The following is a 15,600-nucleotide window of genomic DNA, read 5'->3' on the forward strand; positions in this document are numbered from 1 at the left end:
CGATTTGAGCTCCTCTTTTTCAGAGTTTGAATCGGTAAGGCTTGACTTCAGCTCAAAGACTTCACGTTGGAGTCTCTCAACTTCTTCTTCCAAACCTTCTAGCTTTTCAATTTTGGGTTTCTCTCTCTTTAGCTTCTTACAGACTGCCCGTATCGGCTCCTTCTGTTTTTAAAAAAATTTCGCAATCATAGTTGGTACTTGCTGTAGTCTCGTTTCTCTTTTGGAGCTGGCTCATTATAACCAGGGACCATTTATTCTGTTCTTTATCTCATATGGGTAGTTTTCCCAAAAACTCTTCTTACATCATCTCTGGACCATTGTCCTTAGAAGTATTGTACTTTAGAAATTTCTGTTCAATGTGTGTACCAGTTTCAATCAAGTCAAATTGCTGTTCTAGGTAACACTTTGTTATCTGGAATATTTCTTCTGCAGGAATATCCGGCGGTGCTCGGCCGCCCCGAGACGTTGTAGGCAGATCTTCAGCCTCCATTTGAATTCCGATGCTTTTTCCTTCAATAGTATTTTCTAACCCTGGGCCTCAAGTGTTACACTATTTTCTAGTCGGGGGGGGGATCGCAATATATATATAAAAACATATCGATGCCGCTGTATAATATATACCATCATCAGACTTCTGTTACTGGGACTTGGGCCGATTTCAACCCGGACATTTCGTTAACAGATGCGTAGGTCACCCGACTCTAAACGGCTGCAGATTGTAAAGCGGGTCACTTACCTCGGTACTGCTGGTCCGTTGCCCGATGCCTTGGTATTTGGTGTGCAGTTTCTCCTTCTAGCACTCCTAGCTGCCTCGCCAAATTGTGGGACTCTTATTTCTCTCTAATAAGAATCGGTAGTCTGGTTGGTGGAGGTGTCAAAAATACAACTTTATAGTTACTCACTGGTATACACTTGAATAAGAACGGAATAAAATTTAGAAACGGCATATCAAACAATACATAAAAAAAGTCAAGCACATGGTAAAAGCATGAGCACAAAAGAAATCACTAAACACAAACAAACAAGATGATTCAAGAACAAAGAACCTCGACCATGAGGTCCCATTTTTAAAGGAATTCTTATCTCTGGTTTAATCCCCGCATTTGCGTTCATTGGCTTCTAATTCTCAGATGGGACCTCCCGGTTCGTTCAAATGAATGTCTGTTACTTAGAGGATAACTTGTTAATCAAACATTGGACATTATCGGAGATTGATGGGTGCCTATTAAAACTAGCTTAGCATTTGCGTGCAGTCTGAAGGAAAAATACTAGATATGTTTTCTCACACTTTGCTGTGTTCATAGCTTGGCGGAGACCTAGCTAAAATTGATTAGTTGATTACACAGAGAACACTCCGTTCTCAGTATTGAATATAATAGAATATAATGGTTAATTCATTATATGAATGGCACAGTGGTTAGCACTGCTGCCTCACAGTGCGAGGTCCCATGTTCGATCCCGGCTCTGGGTCACTGTCCGTGTGGAGTTTGCATATTCTCCCCGTGTTTGCGTGGGTTTCGCCCCCACAACCCAAAGATGTGCAGGATAGGTGGATTGACCATGCTAAATTATCCCTTAATTGGAAAAAATGAAATAAAATTTCATTTAAAAAATTCATTATATGAGAAAATGACTGGGTTCCCACAGTCAAGCCACTTAATGTTTTATTTATTAGTTATATGCATTCAACTGGCCCCTATATGAATAAAACTAGACTATCACATACCATTGTTTTCTGGATTGTTTTTGGCTGGCAGTTGAATAAGTAGTGAAACTTTCAAACGGTTAGTTGCGAGACTGGGTCCGATCTGCATAACAATATTGTGCAACTCCAAAATCCTCGACCAATTTCATTTCAGGGATGCCAATTTTGTTGTCCAGATTACATTCTACAAATATATTTGTTTCATTGTCTTGCTTGAGTACAGGAACAGGAAGTAGTGCACTTGGCCTCTCGGGTCTGCTGCACCATTCTATTAGGTCATGTTGATCTGTACATGAAAGCCATAGACTTGCCTTTGTCCCATACATAATGTCCTTAACCAACAAAATCTATCAACCTTAATCTTGAAAATTTTAGATAGTCTTCATTACCCAGGGAGTAACAGATTTATTATTATTTCAGTAAAGTACTTTGTTTTTATTCCTATACAGTCTAGCTTTCATTTCCAAACTGTGCCTTTTGAGTTTTGATGAGTGTCAAATTCTGTGTTTACAACTGGTGTGTACATGTTTCATGTTTAATAAAAGTCTAGCAAGTTCAAATGGTGAAATTTGTAAATGTAAAAACACTAAACAGAATCTGTAACTATTTCCCTGTAAATTGATTGGAAAAAGTGAAACATTTACAGTGAATCTTTATTAACGACACTCTTATGGGCTGACCTCATTAACACTACACCCTGTATGCGTCACCCGATACCAGTGTTATGTAGTTACATTGTGTACCTTGTGTTGCCCTATTATGTATTTTCTTTTATTTTCAAGTACTTAATGATCTGTTGAGCTGCTCGTAGTAAAATACTTTTCACTGTACCTCGATACAGGGGATAATAAACAAAATCCAATCCAAATCCAATCTTAAGAAAAAAGCTGGGTGAAAGAAGGTGATCATCTCAAGTTTATTGAACAAAAATTGGTATATTTTCAAGACATAATCAGGCACTGCGGATAGATAACAAAGCCACCAATCTGTGCTATTTAACATACCAGTTAATGTGATATGTAATCAGCATACCCTTGCTCAAATTAATGTGGATCTTGGGACTATTTACAAAATGTCACAGTACAAGAAAATACAGATAAAAGATCAAATTTGCAGCTTTTGGGGAAGTGGGAACAAAGTCAAATCTAACTTGAAATAGAAGGGGAAGCATTAGTTAATGTAACTCCATATGTATTTACATTAGAAAGTAAAGGGCAAAGGGTCTATGTACAATCAAGTGATATTATTGCAATTTCTAACAGAACTTAAACATTAATTTTAGTAGAATTATTCAATCACCTATTTAAGCACAAGCTTTGGAACTGGGAAACACCAGGGCACAGTGACTGGAATCTTTGGAATAAACAAGGGGTCATTCCTCCACCTTGTGCTGCCAGTGGGAAGCCTTGACTGGCGCACGTGCGCACTGGAAATCAGAGTGCGCTGCTGTTGCCGCATATGACGCAGTTTTGGAAATCTGTGTCTACACAGCCATCATTCCCTGCTGCTGGGCCAGGCCAACCCACCAATGGCAGGGAGCTGGACAGCGAGCCCAAGCATGCACTAAAACCAATATGAAAAGATCAAAACCAATGTGTTGAATTACAGGCATCTGAATTTACAGTTGCCAGCCCAAGCTTTCCCTGACCTGTTACTTTAACCATAAGTACATGATTGCAAATTGACAGTGACTGTGAACTAAACTATTGTTATTATTATACTAAATTTGTAATTAAAAGGGAATAAAGTTCTCTAGAAAATTTTCAGGAATTGAAGCTATATGATAAATATCTTAAATGCAAAGAAAAAGAAAATGCACATCAGAGTCTGCTCCGCACGGAATCATTATTAATCGACCTTCACGACACTATAAATCTTGTTGACGAACCAAAAACAGGCAAAAAATCCAATAGTCCCTGAAATAAAATAAAAAAAAGTTAGGGCAGCCAGAAATTAATGTCACTAGCACATGACAGTATTGCAGACAAAAACAGAGTCATCAATATCTTCTAGCTATGATATAATCATCACTTTGTTTTCACTGGCAACTATAATGGGGTTTTCTGGTCGAATTTTAGTCATTTCCTCAGTGTCGGTGTTTCACTTGAGCATTTGTGGAGTTTTAATTAATATTTGTTTAATCGCAACACTATTCAAGGAAAGTGGCATACTCCATACAGACTTCTAGCATAAAAAGGCACGTTCACCTATAGCTAGAATATTCAAACGTTCCAACGGAATTACATCAGAAATACGAAACAAAATCTAACTGAGGTATACAAGATGTTAAACGGTATTGACAAAGTAGTCAGTGCGGATACTCCCTCTTGTGCGGCAATCTAGAACGAGAGGTCATAGTTTTAGGTAAGGGGTATCGGATTTAAAACACAGATGAGGAAAAATTACTTCTCTCAAAGGTTTGTGAATCTGTGGAATTCACTGCACCAGAGTGCGGAGGATGCTGGGACAGTGAGTAATTTTAGGAGGAGATAGACAGATTTTAAATCAGTGCGTTGAAGGGTTATGGGGAACGGGCAGGAAAGTGGAGTTGAGGCCAAGAGGAGATCGGACAGGATCGTATTGAATGGCGAAGCGGGCTCAGGGGCTGAATGGCCGACTCCTGCTCCTAGTTCTTATGTAAAAGGGTAGTTATTCAGATTGGCAGAAATTTGGGTTCCACAAGGATCCTCTGCTGCTAAACACATTTTCAAATTTGTAGTTGACACCAAATTTGAGGGAGTAGTCAATACTGATGAGGACTGAAACAATTAAGGGGACATTAATCAGCAAATCATAGAATCCCGCAGTGCCGAAGGATGTCATTTGGCCCATTGAGTTTTCCCGACCCTCTGAAAGAGCACCCTACCCAGACGCACTCCCCTGTAAACCGTTAACCCCACCCAACCTTTGGACACTAAGGGGCAATTGATCATGGCCAATCCACCTCACCACCTCATCTTTGGACTGTGGGACGAAACCAGAGCACCCGGAGGAAATTTGATTGGCAATTCATAGCATCCAGATATTATCATGAAGTTGAATAATTTCAGATCAAAACCTTTCCATTCATTCATGGGATCTGTTCGTTAGTAGGAAGACCATCATTTATTGCCCACCCCTAATTATTCTTGAGAAAGTGGTAGCGAGTCGCCTTCTTGTACACCAGCAAGTAGTTGCTCACTAGTCAGACTGGGTGAGGAAAGATTCAGAATCACCAAGGAGGTCATTCGGCCCATCGAATCTACACCGACCCTCCGAAACCTAGGTCAACATCCCCCATCCTAGCCCCGTAACCCTGCACATTAATCATGGGCAATCCACCTAACCTGCACACTTTTGGACTGTGGAGGAAACCAGAGCACCCGGAGGAAACCCACACAGACACGGGGAGAATGTGCGGACTCCGCACAGATAGTCACCCGAGGCCGGAATCGAACCTGGGTCTCTGGCGCGGTGAGGCAGCAGTGCCAACTACTGTGCCGCCTAAGGCACGTTAGTAGAACAAATGGGTCTTTACCACAATCTGCGGGTTGCCTGATCATCACTACTGATACCGGATTTTAATTTCACACTCAATACACATTTCCCAACTGCCATGGTTCGATTTGAACTCAAATTGCTGGATTATTCATCCAGGTTTCAGGAATACTAGCCCAGCAACATAGCCACTATGCTACCCTGTTCCCATCGTTTCCAGACGCAAACTGTTGACCATTCTGTGATCTTCATTTACACCTCCTTTAAAAATATTTTGTTTCTTTACTTTTCCATTGCCATCTCCTTTTGCCTTTCATCATTATCTCTTTTAGTATTGCATCTCTCCTGCCTTTCACGCTATCACAGAATTTCCAGCCCTCCCACGTTCCCTGCCTCTTCAATTGCTTGAAGCCCAATACACATTATTCCAGTACTGATGAAAGTTCTTCAACCGGAAATGTCGACTCTGCTGCTCTGTCCACAGACCCAAGTACTTACAGCAAAAATTGTTTTTATTGCAGGAAAATAGAGTTTTATTTATGCTTTGGATGTTGGTGTCACTTGCATGTTTCCCGACTCTACCACCCTTTCAAGCAGAGGGTTCCAGATTCCCACCAACCTCTGGATGAAAAGGTCTTTTCTGAAAGCCACTCTAAATTTCCTGCCCCTGACCATAAATCTATGCTTCCTGGTTATTGATCCCTCTACAAAGAGGAAAAGCTTCTTCCTATGTACCTTATTTATGTCCCTCATAATTTTGTACACCTCACTCGGGTAGCCCCCCCACCCCCCCCAGCATTCTCTGCTCTACAGGAACCAACTCCAGCCGAGCTTGCTTCTCTTCATAGCTCCAGCCCAGGCAACATCCTCTGCAGTCTCTACTGAAACCACATCCTTCCTAATGTAACAGCCAGAACTGCATACAGTACCCCAGCTGTGGCCTAACCAACGTTTTATACAGCTCCATCATAACCTCCCAGGTCTTCTATTCTATGCCTCGGCTAATAAAGGCAAGTTTCCCTTATGGCTTCTTAACAACCTTATCTACCTATCCTGCTGCCTTCAGGGATCTTTGGACATGCACCCAAAGATTGCTCTGGTCCTCTGTGCTTCCGAGCACCATACCGTTCATTGCATCTTTCCTTGCCTGGTTAGTCCTCCCAAGTTGCATCTCCTCACACTTAAATTCCATTCGTCACAGTCTTGCCCATCTGACCAGCCCGTCTACATTATCCTGTCATCTAACTAAGGCTTTCCTCCTCTCTATTTACCACCAATTTCCATGTCCTCTCTGAACTTACTGATTATACCTCCCATATTCACATTAGGGTGGCACAGTAGCACAGTGATTAGCACTGTTGCATCACGGCGGCGGGATCCCGGATTCGATTCCCGTATTGGGTCACTGACTGTGAGGAGTCTGCATGTTCTCCCAGTGTCTGCGTGGGTTTCCTCCGGATGCTCCGGTTTCCTTCCACAAGCCGCGAAAGACGTGCTCCCTTAGGTGAATTGGACATTCTGAATTCTCCCTCTGTGTACCCAAACTGGCACCGGAGTGTGGCGACTAGGGGCTTTTCACAGCAACTTCATTGCGGTGTTAATGTAAGCCTACTTGTGACAATAAAGATTATTACAATAATGTATACTACAAACAGCAAGGGCCCCAGCAGCAATGTCTACATACACCCCTGGACACAGGGTTCCAGTCACAAAGATGATCTTTGACCATCACCCTCTACCTCCTACCACTAAGCCAATTTTGGATCCAAATTGTCCTGGATCCGCCGGGTTCTGATGATCTTAAGCTGTCTCACATGGGGCCCTTTGCCAAAAGCCTTACTGAAGTCCATGTAGGCTACATCAACTGCACTGCCCTCATCTACAGGTCTATTCATCTCCTCGAAAAATTCAATCAAATTTGTTAGACATGATCTCCCCTGAAAAAGTCATGCTGACGATGCTGGACTAATCTTTGCCTCTCTAAGTGCAGATTAATTCTGTCCCACAGAATATTTTCCAATAATTACCCTACCATTGATATCGGACTCTCAGTCCTGTAATTATCTGGTCTTTCCCGACTTCTCATCTTGAACAATGGTACAAATAACCTGCTGCTTAACGCTCAGTTTGGCTTCTGCCAGGGTCGCTCAGCTCGTGTCCTCATTACAGCCTTGGTTCAAACATGGATAAAATAGCTGAATTCCAGAGCTGAGGTGAGAGTGGCTGCCCTTGACATCATGGCAGCATTTGACAGAGTGCGGCATAAGACACAGGAGAAGTTAGCCATTCGGCTATCAAATCTGCTCCGCCATTGAATCATGGCTGATATGTTTCTCATCCCCATTCTCCTGCCTTCTCCCTATAACCCCTGATCCCCTTATTAATCAAGAACCTATCTATTTCGGTCTTAAAGACACTCAGTGATTTGGCTTCCACAGCCTTCTGCAGCAAAGAGTTCCACAGATTCACCACCCTCTGGCTGACAAAATTCCTCCTCTCAGTTTTAAAGAATCGCTCCTTCTGTCTGAGGCTGTGGCCACGTTTTCTAGTTTTTCCGACTCTCCACGCCCACTCTATCCAGGCCTCTCATTGTCCTGTAAGTTTCAATAAAATCCCCCTCATCCTTCTAAACTCCAACGAACACAGACCCGGAGTCCTCAACCACTACTCATACGAAAAGTTCTTCATTCCAGGGATCATTCTTGTGAACCTCCTCTGGACCCTTTCCAAGGCCAGCACATCCTTCCTCAGATACGTGGCCCAAAACTGCTCACAATACTCCAAACAGGGTCTGACCAGAGCCTTATACAGCCTCAGAAGTAAGGGGCTGGTTTAGCACAGTGGGCTAAATAGCTGGCTTGGCAATGCAGAACAATGCCAGCAGCGTGGGTTCAATTCCCGTACCAGCCTTATCGAACAGGCGCCGGAATGCAGCGACTAGGGACAGTAACTTCATTGAAGCCTACTTGTGACAATAAGTGATTATTATTATATTATTATTATAAGTACATCCTTGCTCTTGTATTTTAACCATCTCGACATGAACGCTAACATTGCATTTGCCTTCTTAACAGCCGACTGAACCTGCACGTTAACCTTAAGAGAATCGTGAACAAGGACTCCCAAGTCCCTTTGTCCTTCTGAATTCCTAAGCATATCCCCATTTAGAAAATAGTCTATGCCTCCATTTCTCCTACCAAAGTGAATAATGTCACACTTTTCCACATTGCATTCCATCTTCCACTTCATTGCCCACTCTCCTAGCCTGTCCAAATTCTTCTGCAGCCCCCCTGCTTCCTCAATACTATCTGTCCCTCTGCATACCATTGTATCATCTGCAAAATTAGCAACTGTGTCTTCAGTTCCTTTTTCCAGATCATTAATTAGATTATAAAACATTGTGGATCCAAAACCGACCCCTCAGGCACACCACTAGTCACCGGCTACCATTCTGAAAATGACCCCATTATCCCCACTCTCTGCCTTCTGCCAGTCAGCCAGTCCTCTATCCATGCCAGGATCTTACCATTAACACCATGGGCTCTTAACTTATTTAACAGCCTTCTATGTGGCACCTTGGCAAAGGCATTCTGGAAATCTAAATAGATCAGGTCCATTGGTTCTCCTTTGTCTAATTTCCTTGTTAATTCAAGGAACTCTTAACAGATTTGCCACACAACTCCCCTTGATGAAGCAATGCTAACTCAGTCCTATTTTATCATGCATTTCCAAGTACTCTGCAATCTCACCTTCAATAATGGACTCTAAAATCTTACGAATGACCAAAGTCAGGCTAACCTGCCTGTAATCTCCCATCTTCTACCTCCCTCTCTTCTTAAACAAGGGTGTTGCATTACTTAGAACCACCAACCAGTGGAAATAGTTTATCTTTGTCTACCCTGTCTTTCCCTGTTAATATCTTGAATACTTCAAACAGATCACCCCATATCCTTCTAAATTCAAGCAAATTGGTCTAATTTGAGTAATCTCTCCCGTAGCTCAACCCCTGTAATCGGGCATTATTTTTGTAAACCTACGTTGCACACCCTCCAAAATCAAAATATCCTTCGTAATGTGTGGTGCCCAGAACTGTTCACCTCAAGTGGGGACTAACCAGGGTTTTGTATACCTGCAACATAACCCGTGTCTTTATAGTCCAATCCTCTAGATATAAAGGCTAGCATTCTATTAGCCTTTCAGATTATTTTCTGTACTTGTTTGTGACATTTTAAGGACCTATGTACCTAAAGCCCCAAGTCTCTTTGGACTGTTCCCTCTTTGAACTAACATCTTTCTATTTAGACAGTATTCTGCTCTATCCTTTATTGGAATTTCTGGAATCTCCTCCTTAAACCTCATTACTTCTCTCCTTCTGCACGAAGCTCGCTATAACGTCCCTCTTTGGCCAAGCTCTTGGTCATCTGTCCCAATATCTCATGTGGCTTGGTGTCAAACACTCCTTAGGACATTATAACTGCTGGAAGTGCAACATAAATGTAAGTTGCTGGCAGTTTAAGAGGGCACATCAGAGGAGGGTTAACCAAGTTGATGTAGGACTTTTTTTAAAAACTCGTTCATGGGATGTGGGCTGTGCCAGCATGTGTTGCCCATGCCTAATTGCCCTTAAGGGGCAGTTAAGAGTCAATCACATTGCTGTGAGTCTGGAGTCACATGTAGGCCAGACCAGGTGAGGATGGCAGATTTCCTTCCCGACCGGACATAAGTGAACCGGATGGGTTTTTTTCCAACAATGGTTTCATGGTCATCATTAGACTTTTAATTCCAGGTTTTATTGAATTCAAATTTCACAATCCGCAGTGGCAGGATTTGAACATCGATTCCCAAAGCATTACTCTGGGTGTCTGGTTTACTACCACTGCGTCACCGCCTCCCTGAAGTCACAAAAAGGCCAGTTTGTGTAAGGATGGCAGTTTTCTTTCCCTAAAGGGATATCAGTGAACCAGCTGGGGTTTCAGGGAATCCAACAGCTTCATAATCATTTTTACTGAGACCAGCTTTTATTTTCCAGGATCTATAAAATAAGCTCAATTCAAATTACCGAACTGTTAGGTTGGGATTGAAGGCAAGTGACTCGTTACTTTGCTGCAGAAATTAGTCCGTTCCAGGATTTCAAAACCTTTAAACAATTTCTATTCCCGGTACGGACTGATTTGGAAACGGATTCCAGTGACACAATATGAAAGACTACATGTGTACAAAACTAACCTGAAAAATGAAGGCTTCGCCCAAATTCAACTGTGAGGTGCAGCATAAGTGCCAGAAAACACATTCTTATTCAGGAATAAATTAATGAATGGATCATTGGGCATGCTTTAGGAAGCCACATACATCAACATCCATCTAAGTCATAACATATTCCGATGTGTGCCAAGTGCATGCTTCACCCAAAACGAATCAAAGATGGACTTTAATCCTACAGGATGCAACAAACGCTCAAATGTGGATTAGCTCAGTTGGCTGGACAGCTGGTTTCTGATGGCCAGCAGAGCAAGGCCAGCAGCGCGGGTTCAATTCCTGTGCCGGCTGAGGTTATTGACAAAGGCCTCGGCTTCTCAACCTTGCCCCTCGCCTGAGGTGTGGTGACCCTCGGGTTAAATCACCACCAGTCAGCTCTCCCCCTCAAAGAGGAAAGCAGCCTGTGGTCATCTGGGACTATTGCGACTTTACTTACTTATACAATCTGACACAAGGCAAAAGTTCACATTTATAAATATCAGGAGTGAAATTCCAGCGTTGCCGGTCACAAGGGAACTTTTCAAATTTGCTTTTGATGGTCGCAGAATGCCAGCACACCATACAGCTCCCTTCTGTCATCCTAATGTAACTAACATACAGAGCCCTGTTGGTTTCTGTCAGAAAGCAATGTGGGAGGCAACAGATTACATTCTGGGATCCATCATTTAGTGAATTTGATACATGGCATGTGATGGGTGCAGCTTAGGAGCAACAGGTGACTTTGAACCTGTGGTTCCCAAATCTTCCCACCACTGGGGGGTTTTCCTCACCTCATGTCCGGGTCTGCTCGAGACTCACTGATCGAGACTCACTGATCGAGACTGATCACTGTGATTACTCAACAACTCCGTTATGGTCGGATTGAGCGACTACCAGGATGGTGGAGGGGGAATTAGATGGACCCTTTTTGTCATCCACCAATTTCCCCCCGTTTTTTCATCTACTAACTCCGATGTCCCTCTTGCACAATAATAGGTCCCTTAATTCCTGAAGTCTTCAAAAGAACACATCCTATTTCTTAGAGGCAAGGAGATCATGCTTTTCCTTCACATCAGATTTTAAATTGTAATAAGCTTAGTAAAAAGATAAATTTCATGAATTTTTCATTCATTCTTTCAGATTTAAAAAGTAATTTGCAGCTGGAATATATTTTAAACATTCTTTTTTCTGGTGTTTGCAAACTGTTGATTGGGAAACAGCTTTAACTCCATACCTGCATATATAATAATTTTCATTTCTAAACGAATCATGCTTATCAACTGGCTATCATTTGAAGTTCACAAGTTGCCACAACAGCAGTAACCAGGGCTTCAGATACATCTATTATTCTCCATGGCAATTAAAATTATTTACCAACAATGCACAATGAAGTTTCCGAATCAAATGCCCATTGATGTCCTTTGAAGTTTGCCCCTCCAAGCTATAAAACCACTATTTAACACAATGATGGAGAAAGAATGACACAGCTTTATCTTTCAAAGGTTTCTTCCTGATTTAGACCAGAAGACATAGGAGCAGAATTAATAATAACACTCGGCCCATTGAGTCTGCTCCGCCATTCAATCATGGCTGATATTTTCTCATCCCCATTCTCCTGCCTTCTCCCCATAACCCCTGATCCGCCTATTAATCAAGAACCTATCTATCTCAGTCTTAAAGACACTCAGTGATTTGGCCTCCACAGCCTTCTGCGGCAAAGAGTTCCACAGATTCACCACCCTCTGGCTGAAGAAATTCCTCCTCATCTGTTTTAAAGGATCGTCCCTTTAGTCTGAGATTGTGTCCTCTGCTTCTCGTTTTTCCTGCAAGTGGAAACATCCTCTCCACGTCCACTCTATCCAGGCCTCGCAGTATCCTGTAAGTTTCAATAAGATCCCCCCTCATCCTTCTAAACTCCAACGAGTACAGACCCAGTGTCCTCAACCGTTCCTCATACGACAAGCTCTTCATTCCGGGGATCATTCTTGTGAACCTCCTCTGGACCCTTTCCAAGACCAGCACATCCTTCCTTAGATACGGGGCCCAAAACTGCTCACAATATTCCAAATGGGGTCTGACCAGAGCCTTATACAGCCTTAGAAGTACATCCCTGGGCTTGTGTTCTAGCCCTCTCGACATGAATGCTAACATTGCATTTGCCTTCTTAACTGCCAACTGAACCTGCACATTAACCTTAAGAGAATCGTGAACAAGGACTCCCAAGTCCCTTTGTGCTTCTGATTTCCTAAGCATTTCCCCATTTAGAAAATAGTTAGGCCTAAATTCCTCCTTCCAAAGTGCATAACCTCACACTTTTCCACATTGTATTTCACCTGCCACTTCACTGCCCACTCTCCTAGCCTGTCCAAATCCTTCTGCAGCCCCCTTGCTTCCTCAATACTACCTGTCCTTCTCCAGCTTTGTATCATCTGCAAACTTAGCAACAGTGCCTTCAGTTCCTTCTTCCAGATCATTAATGTATATTGTGAAAAGTTGTGGTCCCAGCACCGACCCCCGAGACACACCACTAGTCACCGGCTGCCATCCTGACATTTAACAGAGAAAATAGGAGGAGGCCATTCGGCCCATTCAACCCACTCTGCCATTCAGTATAATGGCTGATTCTCTATTGCAACATTCCTGGCAGCACTCTCCAAATAACAATTCACAGTGTAACAAGAAATTTCCTCATGTTGCCTCTGTTTTTTTTTTTTTGAAAATCACCTCAAATCTGTGGCTCTCTGGTTATTGACATTTCTACAACTTGACAGAATCGTTACGCCATTCATCCTTTTCCTGCCTTTTCCCCGTACTCCTGCCCATTCTATTCAAATAATCATCTAATGCCCTCTTGAATGCCTTGGTTGAACCTGCCTCCACTGCACTTCCAGGCTGTGCGCTCCAGACCCCAACCACTCGCTGTTTCTTACATCACATTTGCTTCTTTTGCAAATCACTTTAAATTTGTGTCACAGTAGCACAGTGGTTAACACAGTTGCCTTACAGCTCCAGGGTCCCAGGTTCGATTCCCGACTTGGATCACTGTCTGTGTGGAGTCTGCTCTTTCTCCCCGTGTGTGTGTGGGTTTCCTCCGGGTGCTCCGGTTTCCTCCCACAGTCCAAAGATGTGCAGGTTAGGTGGATTGGCTATGCTAAATTGCCCTTAGTGTCCAAAAAAGGTTAGGGGGTTACCAGGATATGGTGAAGGCGTGGGTTAAGTAGGATGGCCCTTTCCAAGGGTCGGTGCAGACCCGATGGGCCAAATGGCCTCCTTCTGCAGTGTACATTCTATGATTCTCTCTCATTCTTGATCCTTTTAGGAGCAGGAAATTTCTCCCCATCTACTGTGTAGCCCCCTCGCGATTTTGAACATCTCGATCAAATCTCCTCTTAACCTTCTTCTCACCAAGGAGAACAGTCCCAACCTCTCCAATCTATCCTCATAACTGAAGTTTCTCATCCCTGGAACCATTCTTGTAAACCTCTTCCGCACTCTCTACAATGCTTTCACATCCTTCCTATATTGTGGCGCCCAGAGCTGTTCACAATATTCCAGCGGAGGCTCAACTTGAAACAGTTTCTATCAAAACTCTTCATGATATTGAACACTTCCATCAAATCTTCCCTTCACCGTTTCTGCTGGAAGGAAAGAAATGTCAGCTTTGCCGGCCTCTCAATTGTAGCAAATGTCTTGTGCATGCTATGTTGTCCTCAATGCTCCAGCTGGGGCCCAACCAGTGTTTATAAAGGTTTATAGAGTAACATCCTTGTTGTTGTATTCTATTTCTCTATAATATAAAGCCAAGGATCTTACATGCATTTTAACATCCTTAAATTTCAAATCATCTTCAAACTTTGTGTACATGGGTCCACAGATGTCTCTCTGTTCCTGCACCTCCTTTAAAATGATACCATTTTGTTTATTCTGCCTCTCTTCATTCTTTCTACCAAAATATGTCATTTCATATTTCTCTGCATTAAATTATGTCTCCTGTGTCAGTCCATTTCACCAGTCTAGCTATATCCTCCTGAGATTTATCATCTTCCTTGCGGTTCCCTTTTATTTCGGAGGTCTGTATTTTCTGCTGACTTTGAAACAATGCCCTGTATACCCAAGTAATTATTACATATCAACACAGCAGTGGCTAGTACTGGGCTCTGGGGGTAAACCACTCCTAGTCTCGAAAACAACCAACCACTCTGTCACTCAGCCAATTTTGCATCCTTGTTGCCACTGTTCCTTTAATCCATGGACTTTAATTTTACAAAGTCTAGTACCTGGTACTTCATCAAATGACATTTGAATGTCCGTATTCATAATATCAACTGCATCACCCTCATCAGCTGTTACTTCAAAAAACTCAATCAAGTTAGTCAAACACTTTGTCTTTTAATAATAATAATCTCGGTTAGTATCACAAGTAGGCTTACATTAACACTGCAATGATGTTACTGTGAAAAGCCCCTAGTCACCACATTCCGGCTCCTATTCGGGTACACAGAGGGAGAATTCAGAATATCCAATTCACCTAACCCGCACATCTTTCGGGTCTTGTGGGAGGAAACCGGAGCACCTGGAGGAAACCCACGCAGACACACAGGGAGAACGTGCAAACTCCCCATAGACAGTGACCCAAGCCGGGAATCGAACCTGGGTCCCTGGCGCTGTGAAGCAACAGTGCTAACCACTGTGCTACCATGCCACTCTTTAACAAATCTACACTTTAATTTATTAGCCCTTACTTTCCAAAATGCCAATTAATTTTTTACCAAGTTGTCGCTAAAGCTTGCTCCACCTCCAACGAGCTTGTACTCAACAGATTTATCCTTCTCTACTTTTCTTAAATAAAGCGTAGTATTTGCAACCCTCTGCTGGTATCACCTCCATACCCAACGAGGAGAATTGGAAGATTACACCCAGAGCCTCTACAAATTACTACCCTTACTTCCCTCGGATACATTTCACCCGGACTGGGTAACGTTGCGACTTGGACAGCCAATCTTCTATATACCTCTATCTCTTTTCATCCTACCCCACCATCACTACAATTTGTGCCTTTATTGCTGTCACTGGGATGTCTCCAAGGGAAGAATATCCTCCCTCCGATTTATATAACAGCAGAGTAATTCCATGAGATTATAATCTATAGCTCTTGTGATGAAACAGCGAGGCAGAAAAACGTT

At 42.8% G+C, this 15,600-nt stretch overlaps 1 protein-coding gene across 1 annotated transcript in view; it reads right to left on the minus strand.

The window, feature by feature from the left end:
* Positions 1-2,602: 2,602 nt before the first annotated feature.
* The window catches only part of LOC140421321 (transmembrane 9 superfamily member 2-like), a 254,618-nt gene continuing 241,620 nt past the window's right edge, over positions 2,603-15,600 (minus strand). The window contains exon 17 of the mRNA XM_072505969.1: positions 2,603-3,621. Coding sequence (XP_072362070.1) covers positions 3,554-3,621 — 68 coding nt within the window. The 3' untranslated portion in view covers positions 2,603-3,553. The remainder of the gene's footprint in view (positions 3,622-15,600) is intronic.

This window comes from Scyliorhinus torazame, chromosome 5, assembly GCF_047496885.1.
Source record: "Scyliorhinus torazame isolate Kashiwa2021f chromosome 5, sScyTor2.1, whole genome shotgun sequence".
Lineage (NCBI taxonomy): Eukaryota > Metazoa > Chordata > Chondrichthyes > Carcharhiniformes > Scyliorhinidae > Scyliorhinus > Scyliorhinus torazame.